The 21550-nt window shown below is 38.3% G+C and overlaps 1 protein-coding gene across 1 annotated transcript in view; it reads left to right on the plus strand.

Moving 5' to 3' along the window:
- The window catches only part of LOC137287824 (uncharacterized), a 34485-nt gene that overhangs the window by 2523 nt on the left and 10412 nt on the right, over positions 1-21550 (plus strand). The window contains exons 5-16 of the mRNA XM_067820210.1: positions 4322-4374; positions 4607-4703; positions 4971-5084; positions 5481-5569; positions 7067-7218; positions 7508-7644; positions 7879-7975; positions 10178-10335; positions 10942-11030; positions 11673-11810; positions 12197-12347; positions 12661-12736. Of these exons, the coding sequence (XP_067676311.1) occupies positions 4322-4374; positions 4607-4703; positions 4971-5084; positions 5481-5569; positions 7067-7218; positions 7508-7644; positions 7879-7975; positions 10178-10335; positions 10942-11030; positions 11673-11810; positions 12197-12347; positions 12661-12736 (1351 nt within the window). The remainder of the gene's footprint in view (positions 1-4321; positions 4375-4606; positions 4704-4970; positions 5085-5480; positions 5570-7066; positions 7219-7507; positions 7645-7878; positions 7976-10177; positions 10336-10941; positions 11031-11672; positions 11811-12196; positions 12348-12660; positions 12737-21550) is intronic.

Raw genomic sequence — 21550 nt, forward strand, 5'->3', positions numbered from 1 at the left:
CCCGTCATTCATAAAATATGGTGTTTCATGCTGTACAGGAATACTCGTACCATGCGACGGCGCCTTTAGACTAACCAAACAATCAGCTACTGATGACACGGAAAATTAACCCCGTTAATTTGGACATACGACTATTTCTTATACTTGCTTATGAGCAAAGAGAAAATAATGTGTTTTACACCACATTGAGGCTAGTTGTAATGAATAAACATGTCCTTTGGAGCTAACAATGAACTTAAGTGATGTATCTGGAGGAACGTCTAGTGAAAGGAACATCCATTCTTGACTTTCCACGGCAACGAATTATGTGTGGTGCTACGGAAAAAAATGTCTGTGAAAATTATATGAATGAGTCACTGAAGATCAATGGACACATAAAACCGAAACTACAACGAACAGAGAATCACGTAATGTCTGAGTTATCTCCAAAACGTCCGGATCATCATAATCTAAGGTTATCATGTTACACTGATGTTATCATACAACCTACTAGTATTACTGCAAATGTACAACATGTTTCAAGTACAGAATTTAAGAGTGCCAGGTGTTCACATTGACCACACATTTGAAAGTAAGCAGTTTCGTACTGACTTTGCCAGCCTATACTACAATCAATACATTCTAAGCTTTCTAGAGAATAGTCTGTGAACAGATTTTGCAATCGCAAAGTTTGTTTCTGAAGGCAGTTCATCGACAACTGCATTCGTGCCTAAGACAAAACCACGAACTTTCATTCAAGGTACAACTACATATATCTCTTGGTTTGTTCACAGAAAGTACTGACGTTTGCTCCGAATCCAAACGTTCTTCAAGCCGAAAAGGACATCATACTGAAGGTGTCTCCCAGATGTTGAAGACGGCAAGCATGCAAAAGCATTTCCCAGAATGTCTCATGCAATTTTAAGTCTGTGGGTATCGAAAACCTTGAAGTCTAATAATTTTGTATCAAAGGAGAAGCATTGCCCTTCCATGATGATGTTTCAGCATGAGTTGATTTCCGCGAGAATTAAACGCATGAAACGTTTCTATGCAAAAACAATAATTGTGTGAAAGACACATGTCACAACTATCTTGTTTTTTAATCTTGTTCTAGTCACAACATACACGATGTGCTATCAGACACCCAACCCGTAAGACACTCAATCCGTAAAGTGAGTGTCACTTGTTTAACTCGGGTCTGTATTCACATTCTAGTGCAACGTTGTCCTGCAATGTGAAGTGATGATTTTTGACTTCAGTTCGAGGTTTTACTCAAATTTGAGTAAAGGTATTTTACAGAATGATCTAATATCGGTGTAAAACTGAAACTATAGTAGACACGTCGAGTATGATTACTTAAGTTGTTTGGAATTATATTTCCAAAATTCAGAGAGAGAGAGAGAGAGTGAGTGAGAGAGAGAGAGAGAGAGAGAGAGAGAGAGAGACAAGACAAGATGATCGTTTATTGTATTTTAAGCCACAGGTCCTTATACAAGAGAGTTGCATACAGCGTTGTCATGGATAAATGCATACATAACATAGAGAGCTTGGTTACGAAGGGTGAATTCATTATTTGCTGTTAATATACTAGTAAAGGCTAACAATGATGGTCTGGATAGATAATACTTTGGGATATACTTGTAACGTAAATCTTCATAAAACGCATAGTCAAGGATAAACTGTACTTCATCTTCAACTGAAGAACTGCATAAAGGACAGATTCGTTCAGATTTTGGGATGAACAGTTTTCTACTTCTATTTAACATTAAGTCAAACAAGCCTGTCCTGTATTTGGCAAATATGTTTCTATTACAGTTAAAAGTTAGTTTAGATAAATACAATTCAGGTTGTATTAGAGTTTTAAAATGTTCTATATTATTCATAACGAGAGCTACTTTCTAGAGTGAAATGCCATTCCTGATAAAACATATTTACCGCTCGATCACAAAATTCTTTCAAAAACATAAAGACATTCCCCGCACCCTGACTTATCCATACCAGACCATACCCATGAGAAAACAGAAGATTTCTTATATGTGATGCCCAAGATGTCTTACCCATATTATCTAGATGAATCATCTTATACCATATTTTTGGTATTTTTTTCAGTATTTAAGACATCGTATTTGTGAATTAATATATACGGGGAGTCTCCCGCATTCACCATAAACCATATAAATTGGAATGACGGGTCCAACACAAAAATACTTTTTGCAAGCTATAAGGTGTAATCTCTCCGCTAAGTAACCGTAGCATTGAAATCCCCACAGTTCCGATCTAAATAATAAAATGGGTTGTACCTGGGCATCAAATAGTTTGAAAAATATATTCGGAGTAAACATTCCACATTCCTGGGAGATAGATAAAATTGAAACAGTAGCTTTCTTTGCACCTCGAACCAAGTCAGGTACATAGCATTTTAAATTCATCGTAAGCGGAAAGATTATAAATATGACTGTGTTAGTTTTGTCTAAATTAACAGATAGCTTCCAGTTTGCAGAATAACTTTCAAGAATATTTAGTTGATTTTACAAACCGGTAATAGTTTCGGATATCAAGATAACATCGTCTTCAAATAGAAATGTAAACAGTTCTATCATATCTGGAAACAACTGCACACCGTGTTTCCCATTTTGCATAACAACGTAATAAAATTCGTTAATGAAAAACGAAGCACTTTAGTGGTTACAAGGCAGAGTTAAAACCTACATCCTGCAATAGACAATTGTCCCCAGTGGTGCGTGTCTTTGCACTGGTTCTTTCTAATTTTGAAAAGTTCATTTACTCTGATTAATCTTAGTCTCGCCATGTTGCCTTATGTGGTGAGACACCGTGAGAGGTTTGTGAAGATGGCGAGATTTCTTATCATGCCCAATATGTTTACATATCACTGCATTTATAAATCTGTAAACACTAGTCTTGTGAGATCCTCAGATCCTCACAATAAAGGATCACGAACACACGTTCTTTCTCATTTACTACTATCTGAAGCTAGTCCAGACAAGTGTATGCAGACGCAGTGTGTGCAGACACCTTTCACAGTGAAGGTCACCCCTTTCCCGACAACCAAATACAATGACACAACACGTTCAAGCTGACGCGTCCCCATTTCACAATCAACAGGACCTTTTTTCTGGGTGTTATAAGAGCTGTTTAACTCGTTTAGTCGTCATATCGACATGGAGATCTTGGGGCTTGTGGACGTGCCGCTGTATCTCGTACTGTGCTTGGTGGCCACAGTTCTGATCTACGTGTGAGTAGGCAACTTTCTGGATAACCGTTAGCACCGACGGAACATATCTGTATACTGTTCAACATGCACCCTGTTCAATCAAGTAAAACACAATGAAGGAATGTCGCATGGGTCAAGAAGAAAGTCTTCTTGTTTCTTTTTTACAGATATGGAACATGGAACTACAGGTACTTCAAAAAGAAGGGCATCCCGGGACCAGAACCAACTTGTTTTATAGGAAACGCTAGCATGGTAGGTTTTGTGAAATTTTGTTGTCCTCTTCTCCTAGTGTTGAGTCCTTGTGTCAGTATTGACAATTTAATCAGCGTGCAGTTGTGCATGAGACTTTATTTACATATATATTCAGTGTATATTTGTCATAAGTTGGTGGATCATGTTCGAAGCATTTCATGAAACATTAGCAAAGTTTTCGAAAATGTTTTTGAGGGGCCTTTGGAGGGTATGTTTAAATTTCATGATACTGAAATACACGGAATAGTACAAAGTTTTTTCAGTAATCTTAGATATTTCACACTCTCGGTTACCTATGTTATCTGTTTAACTAAAATTCTGTAATAAAGAAGATTCGTTGATGCTACAAAATTTGGAATATCCTTCAAACAGCTAACGGGCAGACAGAGGGGGCCTATTTACCGGAGATCACTGAAGAGATGCGGCATTACAGTAGATGTGGGGGTTAATTATCATTGAAGTTAGAGTGAAGTATCAGCAAAATGTCATTCATGTGACGCTTTCTTTTTGAACAGGATACCAGGCTGCCCATCTGTAACTGATAATGATATTTTTGTCCAACAATTCTTTCCGTCTAGCAACCTGATGAGTTTCTGAGTTTCAGGCAACTCAACAAAAAGCTGTGACTTTTGCGAGTACAATCGTGAATTCTGATACGACTAGTCTGTTCAACAACAGAAATTGTTCCATTACGAAGTGTTATCTTTCGCCCTATTTGTGACGATTTTCCTTTTGACAATATTCTCTCCTGCTAGACTTGTTTTGGCAGATAAGGAAAGTGGCAAATATTTGAACATAGGACAAACATAATATAGCATCACTGCAAACTTTATACTTTATTTACTTCATTTTATGCAGAATCTCGGACATGATCTGCACCCCTGGAGTAAGCGATATGGAAGTGTTTTTGGGTATGTATGCCTGTATGTATATTCACCGTCACACACAGACCAGATTATAGGCACTCGAAGAGAAAGCATTCAGAACGTGGTCTATGAGATGGGGACTTAAAACATCATATAGATAAATAATGTCTATTGGAATTTAAAAACACATTTTACATCACATTTATTTCTTTGAGCTCAGGTTTAAGAGATGTGAAGTGTGTTGAAATATTTAACCGTCTATAACGTTTCTGTGCAGAATCTTCGTTGGAAGGACACCCGCCTATGTTATCACCGATCTGGTTATTCTGAAAGAGATTATGGTCAAGAGTTTTGACAGCTTCAGAAACCGGAGGGTAAGCAATGCCTTTTACGACCCCTGAAAGCAATAATGCCGGATTAGTGATAATGTCATCCTGTTTAAATTAAACACAAACACATCAGCATATATTAGCACCTGTTGTTACTCTGAGTAAGAGATGTCACGTGTTGAATGATGATCATTACAACCGCTAAAGGGTAAGTGTGTGTGTGTGTGTGTGTGTGTGTGTGTGTGTGTGTGTGTAAAGATTATGTAACAAGTGTTAAAATACATTTTAAATAGAACTATATTCTGTTTTCAGATAGTTTCAGTACCATACCCCGTAAATTTAGCATTGGGTTTCTTGGAAGATGCTGCTTGGAAGAGAGTGAGAAATACCATTACTCCTACATTTACTGCTGTCAAACTGAGGCGGGTAAGTGACTCTATTCGTCTATATGCTGTTGAAATGAATGCGCTTTGAGTAAAATCAACACCGGTAAGAAGTTTGTTTGTTCTTTTTTATACTATATTTCATCTGAAAGGAGAGCTGAACTGAGAATTTACCTCACCGAATGTGATCAAAACTATCGGTCATGTGAACTTCAGAAGCACATACACGTGCGTGTCTGTTTGTGACCTCTTGTACAGATGTCGACGTACGCAAGGCCATTGAGATAACAAGGGTAATACCCTGCATCATACTAGCGACTTCGAGCTGACCAGTACTTGTTTTCCACCAAATGCGCTGTCCACTTGGCCAAGGCTGTGGTTTGTGAAATCTTCACAATTTGTGTATTGTTGATTTTACTTTATTGTTTTTTATATTTAGATGTGTCGGGCCATCAACGATTGTGCAAGGACTCTTACAACAAATTTCTCCAAAGTCATGGGGAATAACACTGGGGTCAATGTAAAGGAGTGAGTACATTGTTCGTAGCCAGTGGGTATTTGATGTTTCGTTACGTTTTAATATGCAAAAGTATAATATTCAATAACATTATTGGGTCTTTTTCGGCAAATGTCTAAAACATGCATATACACGATAGAAACTACAGTCTAAGTGTCTTTTCCGTACTTTGTAAGACCTCCTGGTCATGCAATACACAACTGAATGCGTCTAGGCACACAACCGATTAAAGTTTGTGCGGAATCGTGTGACAGTTTATCCCAGTATTTGAACCCTCCTTTTTGTATCCTCAATATATACATCTGAGTCCTTGTTTGGTTTATTCTGTCCTTCATTAGTCACGCTTTTTCAACCAGTTAAGATGTCAAAATATCGTTCCGTCGTCAAATGTGCATTGGAAATACACAACCGCCTTCATCCACGTGATGATATCCCAATCCACGTGTCAAATTTCTGTGTATGTTTAGGGATTCGGTGGATATGTTTCACGTCATCTTTTGTCCACATTCTCACACAGTTTGGAAAATGTCAGATGTCTGTTTTCTGACAGAACTATCATCAGAAAAGAAAACATAATCCCAATCTTGATTTTTGTGAGCCCTACAGTTTTTGTTGTGCATCTTTCATCAATGGTGAGGGAATGCCACGCTTTTTCAACCACTTAAATCTTTATAATTCTTGTCAAAGTGTCTTATTACATATCTGAGGTCTATCTCTATCATTGATCATCTCATTTGTGATATTCTAAATTTTTCAATTACCCCTACTATTTCAATTACCCTGCTGAAATTCATTAGTCTCCCTGCCACTGCCTTGTGTTTAATTCAAACTCCTGACTGAATGTCCTTTCAAGTTCTTTAGACAGGGGAATGTTGTGTCAACCAGCCTTAGTCACACGACTTTCAAAATCATTTAGAACCAGCTTTCTTTACTCTTCTGCTGCTAAATCTACCATGTCAGCAAAGGAAGCCGTCACCAGGGGAGATAACTTTTGATGTAAGGTTCATTCTCACAAGAGTTGCCTCCCAGATTCTGTACCGTATATTTATACTATGTAATATACCACCTATTTTCAAATTCTATTATCAGTATAAGGACACAGTTATTCTTAATAATATATGGGAATACTGTAAATCACACAACTCAAATGATTATTCCTTGTTCGACCAAATATTCTCTGCAATATTTGCAGTGTCTTAGTGAATAGTTCAATTCTTCAATCCCTGAATGCATCATGCATGATATCAATTGACAGAGATAAAACTAAAAAAAAAAGTTAAAAAATACCTGCCATACTCCTTTCGTCTCGAATCAGAACTCATACCTCCCAAATCAACTCCCTATCGTGACAAACAAATGATCATGTATGAAACGTATCTGTTTGTTGTTTGACAATCCAGCGATTGGCAGATCGAAATCTGGAATGATAAAACAGATTTGAGAAAAACCTAGCTTACAGTTAAAGCTGTAATATTATACTAATGAAGGTTCGACATGTTCTCTCTTAGACGCTTTGGAGCTTTCTCGATGGATGTGATTTGTCGTACTGCTTTTGGGATAAAAGTTGATTCGCAAACAGATTTCAACCACCCGTTTGTCGTCCATGCTAAGAAAATATTCCAACCAACAAAACTTGCACTGGCTCTCTCGGTATTGTCAGGTAAGTGACAAGGAAACTGACTCAATAGCATCAGTTTAAATACCAGTTGCTGTACAGTATCAGTAGTTGCATGTATTGGTTTTGTTAAGAGACTGAATCAGTGAGTATTGCTTAATATTTTTCCGATTTTAGCCTTAATCCAGCAATATCACGGTGTGGACTGTAGAATTCAAGCTTGTTGGACGTTAAACCCAGGCGTCGGATTTTAAAACCACACCTTACCCACCAAACCGTCCCAGTTCCCGCATTGTTACTTAAAGGCTGAAATACATCTTATTTCTGTTTGAAGCTGCTGTTCCAGCACTTGAACCAGTCTTCAATAAGCTCGGCCTTGGAATATTTCCACCAGCATCCGTTGCTTTCTTTGAGACGATCACGGCTGAAATGATGAAACAGCGGCGAATTGATAAAACACACAACCAAGAGGTTTGAGTAAAACTATCACTTTTATCAGAAAGATACTCACATGAACATGCACGTGAACCCGTATTAGAGACATACATCTCTTTGTTATTAGGAGGTGAGTTGCATAATTGTCAGTTATGGGAACATATCAGATATCTTACCTATCAACTAGACATACATTGTGTGATATTGCATATGCTGTGTTGTTTCGTGCGACGGCAGTAACGAACATTAAGTTTTCAATTTGTGTACTAGGGAACAGACTTCCTGCAAATGTTGATGGATGCTTCGACTGAAGAGGAAAAAGACGACAGCAACGCTGATGGCCAAACGGTCAAACATTCAGTCAGGCGTAAGAAGGCATTTTTGAACAGACCCTTGTGTATAAAAGCGTCTATGTTTCTTATATTAGACGCGAGATTATTGTCGAATCGTACTACCGAAAGTATTGGTGAGGACTTAATCTTTGCTTGAATATATTTAGATACAATGACATTGTAAATACATTTGAAAAAATAGGTGTTTAACATCTGTTATCCAATTTTTTTTACCTTCTTTGTGATAACGTAAGGTAATATTATAGCCTTGGTTTGGGTAGACACTAGGAGAGCGTTCTTAATAACCTTATCCAATATGCAATCGCCCTGATTTGTCATCATATGATGAGCGGGTATCTGTCATAAATCCCATATACCGATACATGTGATGTGCGCATCTCTACCCCAAGAACTGTCTTCCAGGCAAATAAATGAATTTGTGTCTATGTATTCAAAGCACTTAAATCTCCAATTTCCGCACCATACAGTAGAATCGGTTTCATATTAACATCAAACTTTTTAAAAAAGGATGTTAAACATAAGTCCACGCTTATTCATATAGTTTTCATTGTTCCTATCAATACCTTTCGTCCCAGAACAGATGCATTATTTTGCATGTACCAACCATGATAGATGATAAATAAAATATACAGCACAGAATTTATATGAAGAGGTAGTCTCTACACTACTGCCTTTATAAAATTATTTCCCCCTTTTTGATAATTTCCAACCTCTTTTTCAAAACTTCTTTCGTTTTATCCACTTTTATAGTTGGCAATGTCTTAATAGTAGTATTCTAGTTCGTTAATTTGCTTCTGTAGACCAATGACAGTATTTGTGATGAAACAATATCATATCAAATAATAAAGGTAAAGGGGAAACATATCGGAATGCAGCTGGATACCATGTGAACACTTATTATCAATCTTATCTCCTAGTTCATTGTAGACAAGGAAAGTAAAGAAAAAAAAAGAAAAAAGAAAGACTGTATACACAAACTTGTCTTACTGCCATAAGTACATCAGCCGTTTCAGAGAGTACACTGTTATTCCTGACACAACCTTTAACACTCCTTTAACATTCTCAAACATGTTACTTAACAAACTGATCCTTTTGAGGCTAAGTCCGTTTGGGTTACACAGCCGCCATAGCTTATATCTTTGCACAGAATCAAATGCTTAGAGGAAATATCTGAGTATTACACTTTGTAATATAAACATGTTATCAATTGTTCTATATCCCCGTCTAAATCCACCCTGAGATTGACGTAAAGTATTTATTGTCTCTTCCCCCAAATTCATCTTTGGTTGAAAATTGAGGTGAAAACTTTAATTAACATGCGTAACAGTGTGATTCCCCTGTAGTTACCAACATTGTTCAAATTACATTGTTTGTGTAGAGGAACTATAATCCAAACAGACCAGCAAGCAGAAAATGTTCCTCTTTCTAATATCAGACGAAAACCTAACTCAAGAAAACGTAGTAGATGATCAGCAGACTGTTTGAAAATTGGAATTATGTAATTTATTCCTGTTCATTTGTTGATTTTAAGTTTGTTTATGCTATCTAGGACCTTTTCTTTGGATATTGGAGAGTGAAAAATTTCTTTTGTTAGGTCATTGTTTGGGTCAACATTTAACAAAATATCATGGTCATTACTATCAGTATTTCTTTCAATATCTACATTTTCACCATAAAACAATGTTCTGAAGCGTCGAATCCACCCATGTGTTTGGAGACTCACTTTCTCTTGAAATATTTCAGTTTGTACCAAAGTCTCCTGGCGTCATTAATGGTATTTTCTATTTTAGTCTATTTCTCTTTATAATATCCAGTACGTCGTTTGCTTACAAAAAGTATTGTATTCATTTCTCGATAGATTATATTGTCCCAATGACGATTCATCTTTACCTTTTCGAAATTTGTTCAACGTTCATTTTTAAACTTTCTACATTCATCACCATCATCGTCCGTGACTTGGCGGTACCAGTACGACTCTTATTTATTTTCACAACAATGTACCATTGCTTCTGGTGTAACATTTGTCACCCAGCAAGTTCTTTATTGAGTTTAGTATATGTATTTCAGAAAAATAGAAACACTAAAACTGTAAATTTACAGTCAAGTGTGTCTAGAGTGACATATCTAGGATAATAGTAGAATGAAGTGATGTGACAGATCGTCGTTAGAACCCGCACTTTATATGTAGTACGAATAACACAAGTTTCAACTTACAGACCTATCGAAGGACGAAGTGGTTGCTCAGTGCATAACGTTCTTCGTTGCTGGTTACGAAACTACCGGGACTACTCTTTCCTACCTATCTTACAACCTGGCCATGAATCCGGATGTACAGGAGAAGGCCTTCAGAGAAATCAAAGAAATATTGGGAAATGTCAGTATTCGAAAGAATACTGTAGTATTCAAGTTGCCTCAATGCGAAACGTGCACTGTCATTTTTTATCTCTTGTTTTCAGTTTCGTCTATGATGTTCGTAGTCTTTGTCCAGAGTTGGGATATTGATAAACTGATTCATTCCGCAACATTATCAAATATCGCATAGTTAGTACAGATATTTATATTGTATATGTAATATTACCCTACAGCAGTGTGACAGAGTAGTTCAGAAATGGCTCATTCGGTGTTATTCTCAAACACTGATATGCTCTTCCATAAACTGTGGACCGTGAAGGTCCCAGGGTAGAATCGACCTTCAGAAACCCATGCTTGCCATAAAAGGCGACTATGCTTGTCGAAAGAGGCGACTTACGGGATCGGGTGGTCAGCCTCGCTGACTTGGTTGACACATGTCATCAGTTCCGAAATCCGCAGATCGATGCTCATGTTGTTTATCACTGGATTGTCTGGTCCAGATTCGATCATTTACAGACCGCGTCCATATAGCTGTAATATTGCCGAGTGCGGCGTAACACTAAACTCACTCACTCCAGAAACTCACTCCAGTGAAATCAATTAACCGTCTGAGTTTGTCGGCCTCCAGGAGGAACCAAACTATGAGAACATTGGGAAACTGAAGTATCTGGACAGCGTAATCACAGAAACACTGAGACTCTACCCGCCGGGTTTAGTGTAAGTGAAAGAATGTTTTACAGTAGTGATATAAAAGCAATGTAAGTTTATCTTGTTACAAGCTGGCATTCCAGGTTAGAGTGGTTCCCAGTAACCTATGCTGGTGATCAGAGATGGCAATGTTTGACCAGGCTTGAGGACATTTTGATTGTGTGACATAGAACATTGAACAGATCTATGTAATATTCGATCCAGAACAGATCTGTGTTCTGGATCGAATATTACAGCTCACAGTCATATGTAGCTGGACGTTTGTTCATTGAGGCGTTGCACAATAACCAAACATTAGTGTATCACCCTGCTGTCAGAATTTACATACAGTTAACTCATAGGCATTGTAAACAAAGCAGTGTTGGTTATATGTATGTTCCACCATCTAAATACAAACCCCAGCTCAGTCACTCACTGACGTGGCATGAACAGTAGCTAACGAATGAAATATCTTGAGATGGCTGATATATTGCCAGTGTGACGTTAAATATTAACTCATGTTGAAGCTTAGTGTCTGATAATGCTTTCAAAAGTCATTTGCCAAATAACCGGGTACAGTTTAACATGGTTAGCTTCGATGCATAACAACCAAATCACATTTACCAACATCTTGTCTTCCCTAAGCTTATGCAAACATGTTCTTCATTTCAGACTTAACCGTATTGTTTCTGAGTCCACACAAATCAAGGGCCTATCTTTCACCAAGGGTCAACGTATCTTCATTCCTGTAATGGCTATACACAGAAATCCTCACCTGTACAAGGATCCTGACTCCTTCAAACCCGAAAGGTTCAATCGGTTCCCGAAAGTATTGTTAAAGATATAACCTAGTCCCAGAACATCCGATGATCGGCCTCTGCTAAAACTTAATTTCTTTTTCGGGTAATGTATAACGTGCTGCAATTCGTTTCCGAGAATTGAGTATGTCAGAAGCATGACAATGGGTGCTCATCTCTATTGGAGTATTGAGTATTATTCGACAATCGCGAGAAACATAGAGTCGTATTCGTATCAATAACAAGATTTCAATAAGTAAACATCCCCGATTTTCAGGTAAAAGAAGTTTTGACGTTTTGTTAACTGTATCACACTGGCGTTATTGTGATCTCAGCGTTGCCCTGAACACGATATACTCAGATATTACAAAGGACTAATTGCAAGAAACTATGTTTCAGATTTGAAGATCAAGACAAAACTATTGCATTCCAAGCTTTCGGATTTGGTCCCAGGGCCTGCATTGGCATGCGGCTAGCTCTAGTTGAAGTTAAAGTTGCCTTGGTGAATGTCCTGAGGGCCGTGAAGTTTGATCGTCTGCCCGACACACCGGTAGGATTCTTTCATCATATGATCATCAACCATACATTTGATAAGCTTCCTGAAAGCAGTTCGAATGCTCAAAATATCTTTGAATAAAGATACAGAACATCCATCTAAGTATAAACAAACCAGACACTAAACGTACCAAAGAAATGGAAAATTAACTTAATAATCTGGATATATGTACGAAATTCATAAAACACCTTTGCAATGGTTTATTTCTGAAAATTGTTCATTGATCATTGCGTTCTTGTTAGACTATAGACAAGGCCACATGTTTCCCATTCATCTTACAACTGCATATGTCTTGGTTTCTTCACAGGAAGTATTGACGTTTGCTCAGAGTCCATTCTTTCTTCGAACAGACACGGATATCATACTGAAAGTGTCTCCAAGATGTTGAAACTGGCGAAAACACAACGGCAGTTGCAGGAATGTATCTGAGAGTATACTTTTAAACTGTGTACAAACTAACAATTATATAAATATGCTTTGCCACTTTAAATATGTTGATGCTAAAATTTCAATTGTGGCACATCTGCATTGCTTTTATATCTTGTTCCCTTCACAGCAAATCCGTCGTGCTGTTGTGTTAGACGCTCAACATGTAAGACACTCACATGTCAGTAAAGTGAGTGCCTTTGGCTTAACCCGACCCTGGGTCCAAGCCTTAAAGCCTATTTGTGGTTTTAGTTTAGCAGGGCCCGGATATTTATTACCTTGGAGAAGCAACATCAAGTCTGGCGCTTGCAAGATGAAAATCTTTTTCAGCGACAATCTCGTATAGGGACGCATGACTATTGTTTTATTGCTGTTGTTGTTTGACGTGACTTCGGCGCAAATTGTACAATTTAGACTCTGCTGTCTATGTCTCGGGCATGAGTTAAGTCCATATTCAAGTGTATACATTTAATTTACCTCCCTGCCACCGGGGCATACTGAAATTTCTACATTTTGATTCTCAATACATTTTACTGTCAGTTACTGTAACAGGCAAAATTATTTTCAACGGAGAATGTTTTGTATCAAAGCTACAACTGACATTGGTTTGAAATGGTTTCTACAAGCAGCAGCCGACAAACAGAAAAAAAGAAAGTTTTCTCATATTTCCCGACCAACTTTGTCAGGTTCGAATGGGTTTTTTTAATGCAAAACAATGCAGCCACAAGAGGGCGCATGACAGAAAATAAGAACAAGTAATTTTGAATGTTCATTTGTCTGTCACGTTAATTAACGGTTGATGTTTAAGATCTAAATGTTTGCACTGTGTATATTCATATCAATGCATTGAACATATTCTAAATGCTTTCAAATATCCATATGTCTATCACATAAAATCAAGATGTCAAGATAACCAAGGTTCTACCACCAAAATGTAAATTATTTTGTATACATATGAATGTTCCTAAATGCTTCAGTTGTATATATATTTATGTATTGAACATAGTATTCTTTTGTACGTTTGGTGAAGTATCTGTATCTGAAAAGTTAAGCAAAAACATACGTGTAATATTTGTTATTCAGATAAAGACTTATCCATATAGAATTCTCACGAATCAGTATAATTTATTTATTTACGTACTGGGGCGGTGGGGTAACCTAGGGGTTAAGGCGTTCGTTCGTCACACCGAAAACCCGGGTTCGATTCCCCGCATGGGTACAGTGTGTCAAGCCCATTTTCTGGTGTGCCCCGCCGTGATATTGTTGGAATATTGCTCAAAGCGGCGTAAAACTTAACTCACTCACTATCTCTTCACGTACTTTTAAAAGCTGTAAATGCTAAATGTTGATGTTCTATATTTGCCTGTATTCATTTATGTATAAGTGCTAAACGTTTGCACTGTGTATATTCATACAAATGCATTGAACATATTGTAACTGATTTTGAAGATTCATTTGTCTATCATATTGTTACGGTTAAAAATTTACCGTGACAAACTATTTTCGAAATCCCCTTGTAAACCAGCAAAACAGAACAAAGACAAGTTGTAAACGTTCAAATTCTATAGTGTTATACGACGAGAACAAGTTATACAAGAGTCACAAGTCAATATAACAATGCAGACTTCAGGTACAATTCAAGAGAGACAAAATCTAAGTCAGTGGGTCACAAATACAATATATCAAACTCACCAAAGTCTTGATGTGAGAGGGAACAGCTATGGCAAAATGTAAACACAGAGATCGGTGCGACAGCAGATAATGTAGACAGGATTTCAAGCGTGGCAGCGGTGTAAATCCAGCAGATATAAATGAATGTCAGTGTGAGTGTGAGTGCTAAAAGTGTTGACCAGATATTAAAACGAAATGGGGCCCATACTATTTACTATTCAAAACACTAAACATTGTGACCCAATAATAACAATTAATAACAAAATATACAGGAAATACACAAAAGTAACTATATTAAAACAGGTTTATGTCAAGATTACTTTGAGTGATGCAACATATATTCTAGATATGTAATTATACATGCTTGCGTTATGTATATTCATATAGATGTATTGAACACATTTTAACCACTAACTGCTTTCTCATTCTGTGGTACATTTGGTGTAGTACCTGCACCTGGGAAGTCAAGAACAAAAAAAAGAGTTGTAGTATTTTGTAATTTGGGTGTACACTTATTCATACAGAATTTTCACGGGTCTGTCCAATTTGCATTCTTTAGCAACTTTTAAAAGTTCTGTATGCTACATGTTATACATTTGTCTGTATCGTTTACACTGCATAAACTCAATAATTAAGTCAAAGCTTTCCTGTCCATGATCCAAAGAAATGTGTTTTAGTGATACCACCACTATATATCAAGATGGAGAAAAACAATCATACAATCGATGGTCTAAAAAATGGGGAGTGTAAAGAACGAAAGTGCGTTTTTCAGAAAGGTATACCCCAACTGAGAGAGGCGTAAGATTGTTTGGTTATCAACAGAGTTTGTTTCAAAGGGGAAGAGCGAACGTCTCAAACTGATCACCATCTGCACCCTGCATGACAGCTGTTTAATCAAGTTTGAGAAGAGGTTGAATACGAGGTTCGTCAATCCACAGACACAGGTTCGAACAGCAGCATGGGTTATAAGGGACGTGACTCCGGCTGTATATTACGTTTTGATATTCTGACTCAGTTCTCTGAGCAGATTAGCATAATATTATCCATTATCAATCGGGGATGTCTGATCTTTCCGCGAGTCGTCCACCACTAGGACACTCGAAGAAAGCCATCTTGATGTGCTTTGTAACAATTGGTTGGTTTGTTGTTTAGCGCCGTAGAATTAAATATTTCAGTCATATGGCGGTGGTCTGTAAATACTCGTGTCTGGACCAGACATTCCAGTGATGAACAACATCGATCATGAGTTGCTGATGGTCAATTCTAACATGCATCTTGACGGCTACCATTGTGGAGGTACCCGGTCGTCTGTGGCATCGCATGCCCTCCTACAAGTGTGTTCCTTACGGGAGTCGTCCACCAGAAGGGCACTGGAATCTCAGTTGACATTTCTCTCTGTGTGTGCTTTGAAACAGACTTTATCACTTTTTGAGGAGTAGTGATTACGTGTTTCCAAATGACCGAGAAAAGTGTTCCCAGTACTCACAGATGTAAATCCCAAAGAAAGATAGTGAAGCTGGTTCGTTTCTAACTGTAGTCAGAAGCCTTACAATGCAGCATGCTTAGCCCTTTCATGCCGGCTGATTCCTGAGAATATTTTCACCTGTGTCCGATCTGTCCTGGGACGAAGTAATCATTTACAGTCAAATCAGGTATTGCATCAACATTCTCTGATATGATGTGTTAGTGTGAGTTTCAAATGCAGCTTGAGATAACTGACCCATATGGGACACGTTACGTAAACTTCATAACTTACTACAGATGAGCGATCAGTGAGAACTTTAATCTTCATATCTGTGGCCTATAGTAAGCTGTTATGTTGCACGGTGATTTTAAGAAAGAAATACTGCTTAATAAAAAAACTCTGAATACGATTTTGCGATAAGCCCACAGACGAAGAGGCGATGACCATCGCCCAGTACTGACAAATCGTCAGAACGACATGATACAGTGGCAGTAACACATGATACTGAATGATACGGAGTAATACAATAGAACGACAGGATGTAGCGACAGTACCAAACGAAGCATAAACGTAACAAACTAAAAGTCCCCCACACAAGCTCATAGTGAAGTGTAATCGACGCTCTCCTAGAAGACGGCTTCTTTCTTGATAACCGCAGGATAGGGTAAATTACTCCCTTTGAAGTTATGAATATTCAACGTAAGCTTTATCAAGATATCATGGAACGCCTCTGCGTTGTGTTACCAACGTGGATACCATACTGCCTCCGTTGTGATTTTGTTGCTTATTTTGTTGAAAACTGGAAACTTTCAACGTTAAGTCCTTTGTGGATCAAGGATTGTGCGATACCAATGACAGATATACTCTTAGAAAAGAAAAACATCCAAACCGTGGAACGTGCATACCATACTGCATTCGTCGTCAAGTCATTACATTCGTGTAGACAATCTAAGATTAACATTCCGTTGCATGTGTAATTTAACTCCACGTTCAGAAATAGTCATTGTTAAAGACACTGATCAGTTTATAATCGGATTTAAACGAGATGAGCCAATGATAAGTATTTTATAAGTATCATGAACCTCGTTGTTAGGGTTACAATGATAAATCATCATGAGGCTTTGACGAAATTCAGAAGGACTTTCAAGTGGAGATACTCTCCCGTCCAGTTCTGTTACTGGAGTATAGTCAAATATATACCCGCAAATGCATATTAACGGTCAGATTATGAAATACTGATGATCACAGTATGGAGTATGTTTCACTTCATCCCAAACCACATTATAACCATAGGACGGTGGTCTGTAAACCATCGAGTCCAGTGTTTGGCAGGTCAGCATTTGAATGCCAAACCAAGTTAGTAAAAACACAAAGGTATTGTTAAAACCGCAGAATTATAGGACCAAATTGCTGCTACGTATCGCCACAAGAAAAGGAACACTTTGTACATCGGCTGAAATATCAAATGACAGTAAAGCACACAGATATCTGTAATAAGCAAAGGACTATGGTCACGGGCCAGGCAAATGCATCAGGCGACATGTTTCCTACAATCAGAGAGAACACCTGTTACAATTTTAGATGACCCGTTCATCTTCATGTTTACATTGCACATTATCGCGTAAACAAACCATAGATGATTTGCTACAGTACTTTTGAATACTTGTTATCTGCATCACAGTATCATACATGTGTTCTCAGAGGTGACTTTTATATTGTTCAACACGTGTGAAGAGGAACAATAACAATGACTTCCTTAACAAATCGTCACATACAGAGCTTTGACATACAACGTCTGGGTTATCAAACAAACGTCCGTATTATCATACGTCTGGGTTATCAAACAAAACAAACATCCGTATTTTCACCAGTAATAACCACAAAACATGTTTTTTCTTTAAAAGACATTTTGTCTCTCCTGAGGGAGAAGAGGTTACGTATTTCAAAATATTTGTTTTGTCAATGATTAACCACGTATTTTAGATTCAGTTTGTATAAACAGTTAAACTATTTAACTAATGGATATCACGTGGCACCCTCTTTGCCTTTAAGGTGCCCTGTTTTCGTCTAATGTGTCTTCTTTCTTGTTTAAAGCCGCAAACATCCATCTATATGGTGGCGTTAATAATGGAATTTGGGCCAGACAGTCTAGCAATAAACAGCATGAGCATCGATCTACGTCATTGGGATACAATGACTTGTCAGCCAAATCAGGCACACAGAACACCCGACAGACAAGTCTCGTACGACAAGCATGGGTTACTGAAGACAGATCTGCAAGCGGTTTTCGTCTAATAATCTCTCAGAAAGGGCATTTTAGAGGATGTCTCCCTAAACCCAGAATATTCTTAAGAAAATACCTGGTACCGTCAGGCACATTAACCTTTTGTGCGTTCAGTCAAACTTGTATTTCTTGCCCATAGTGAGGTGTTAAGCTGCACCATACTCTTATGAATTAGACACCGGCGTTGGGAACCATTTCACTGATCCTCTTTCTTTCATTCATATTTTCATCTAAAATCTCCGGGAACGTTTCCAGTTATTTATGCAAACGTTTCTGGGGATACCAGAAACTTTTCGTAGCTTGGATCAAAACGTATATTTGGCACAAGCAATTCCATCTAGCACAGCAGGAAATAACAATCCATGAAAGTCTAACGAATTACTTGCATATCCTGTGAATCAAAATCATGCTAAAACCGACACATATCCTCGCCTGTGGTACTCGGGGTTTCAAAGCGTGTACACGGTCCTACATGTCGAACAGCCTAGTTTCATTACGTTCAATGTGGGACACCTTTCCTATCAGTCTCTATCAAAGTGTGTACACTGCCACATCTAGCCTAGTTTCTGGCCTCTGCATTTGAACCCAGTCAATAAGCTGTCAGCCACAATAATATTCAAGGCAGGTCACAGACGAAGTATTTGTTCTGACGATATACCTACTAGGTCTGGTTGGCTCGCTGCTGTCGCTGTTTGGGCAAGTTGAGAGAGGGTTAGATTTTGCTAAAAATCGACAAACGACAAACCTGTAACAGGCGATGACCAAGGTATAATATGAAGCTATGACAGCGACACAATAGAATAGATAGGAAGGGTTTTACATGTGGCTATGAGACGACGCGATACCATACCGTGAAAGAACAAAACGTAACAGCAAGAGAATAAATAGTTACACACAACAAAGTCTCAAAACGCATTGTTAACATACGCAACAACGACAGGACACAGTGCTGTGATTGGGCGGTGGGGTAGCCTAGTGGTTAAAGGTTCGCTCGTCACGCTGACGACCCGGGTTCGATTCCCCACATGGATACAATGTGTGAACCCGATTTCTTATGTTCTTCACAGTGACGTCGCTGGAATATTGCTAAAAAGGCATAAAACTAAACGAACTCATTTCATTTCCATGAGTTTAAGAATTTGGAACTCACTCACTGTGCGGTGATGCAATGTGACGATGGCACCACAGGAGATAATGATGGACCAACACGTCATGACCACAGAACTAGACACTACATCCAATAAATAAGTCAGTGCCGCGAAAGTAATAAACGGTACGACAGAAGTAACACACAGGAAAGCAATAGAACAGGAAAGAGCCTTAATAACACAGGTGCGTCGACGGAAGGACCCAATAGGGTGATAGTAATGCCCAATAATGCCAATGGCGGTCAGTGGCAATAACAGTACATTACACAGGTACACATCGAAAGGATCCGATACAGAATTAAAATTTGAATATCAGTGGTATGATTCCTTCAGTGAACATGTACTCACTGTCAAATAATGGTAACATCAGGTTTACAATTTTGGTGAAAGACATGAATACGATTCAAGGGTATGTGATACAGGGAGGGGTGTGATGGGAGAACTGTCTAAGGCGCCAGGATGGTAATCCAGCGAGTTTGAGGATGGCGGGAACCTTTGAGTCAGCATTGACTCTTTCAGTTTTGTCACAACCCCTAGTGTACAGTACACAGCTCTTTGCACTAAATAGAACCAATGAATCCGGTAGATGACCAGATGGTGGCCACATGAATACGCACACAAATATAGTTGCGGGTACAGCAACGTGCAGTGAACTTGGACTATGTAGAGGTACACCGGATGGGAAAGCCACATTAACTTGGTGCGCCTAGTAGTATGCAAGAGTTGTATGATCCATGCAGAGTTGAGATTGAAAATATACTGTGCCGTTGTGATTGACATCTATTGATCGAGGGAAAACATAGAGCTTTTGAGCAGTTGAAGTGGGTGTCGGAGAACTGGATATCGACGTTATTGATGTTAAATACTGCAAACAACGCATGCAAGGAACTCAGTGGATCATCAATTTTCATTTGCTATAACCCCAGTTCATTATACTTCTTTCGGGCCAAAAAAGAACAGTTCCCTATATCCGTCAGTTCATTACTGGTGCGTCCGTTATTGAAAAAAGTTAACAGTAGCTTAAGATGCAAAGGTTGGAAATGCGAAATACAAATCATCAGCCATACATCTTGCTATGATGATATTATCTTAGGTATATTCACAAATTTTCAAATTTTGTTGCTCATGACAACTCGTGTACACCAACAAACACAAATATTGGCATATCACAGCCAACACGAAACTATGAGAAGGCAAACGTTCCCAAAGTGGCGTCGATATATACTGAGGGGAAATGTATAAGGGAAAGCATGGCATCGTGTATATAGAAAAATAAATGCTTTAGTGACTTTGTGAGAGCAATGTTGAAAGGTAACGCACACTACTACTGAACATGGACCATGGGTAGGTTATATATAGAGTGCTTGTCCAGTGCTATCACCAGTCACTGCTAATTGCTCCGCCTTCCATTTCTCAAATGTTTATTACCAATCAATGCAAATTAATTCCTCTTTCCAATTTGTTCATTCGTACCCCAGATTGTGGATATTGAAAAGCATTAAAGGGGAACGTAATAAATTAGAATTCTGGATTCATTGTTGAAATACGAAAACAGAAGAGGATGACACATCGAGCAACGAGTAGGTGTGTATGCCTAATTTTGTACGTGCGCTTGCACTTCGTTTAAGTTTTGTAGAAGCGCCTGCATTTGCTTTAGTGTCTTTGCACTTGGTTGTCCCATTCAAAATAACATAAGTGAATTAAATAATACAAGCAAAGGTAAACCTTTGTCTCCCAGTCTCGAACTTAACAGTCCAAACAAATACGAAGTAGCGAGAATTTTCTTTGGTCCTTCCTGGACTAGTCGAGATTGCAATATTTTACATCATGTCCGAAGTGTCTCATTCTCGCGTTTTCAACTGCTGACAAAAAGTGTTGTGTATAAGATGACAGGAGAACGTCAAATCTCGCTTTCTGATACTTTTGGCTATTTAGCTCGCTTTCGTTGAGATTGCGGGATCGTGAAAACATCCCTTTGACTATCCATAGTATTGAGCTCACCTATCACAGCAATGTTCCATACCTTCACATGAGTAGGGGGCGGAAGGATATCCTTCGGATTTAGGCGTTCATTCGTCACGGCGAAAAAACATGTTCGATTCCCTGGGCACAATGTACGAAGTCCATTTCTGGGCTCCCATTTCTGGTATCTGTTGGAATAATGCGAAATACGGTGTACAAATACTATTGCTCTGCTCACATT

This window comes from Haliotis asinina, chromosome 6 (genome assembly GCF_037392515.1).
Source record: "Haliotis asinina isolate JCU_RB_2024 chromosome 6, JCU_Hal_asi_v2, whole genome shotgun sequence".
NCBI lineage: Eukaryota > Metazoa > Mollusca > Gastropoda > Lepetellida > Haliotidae > Haliotis > Haliotis asinina.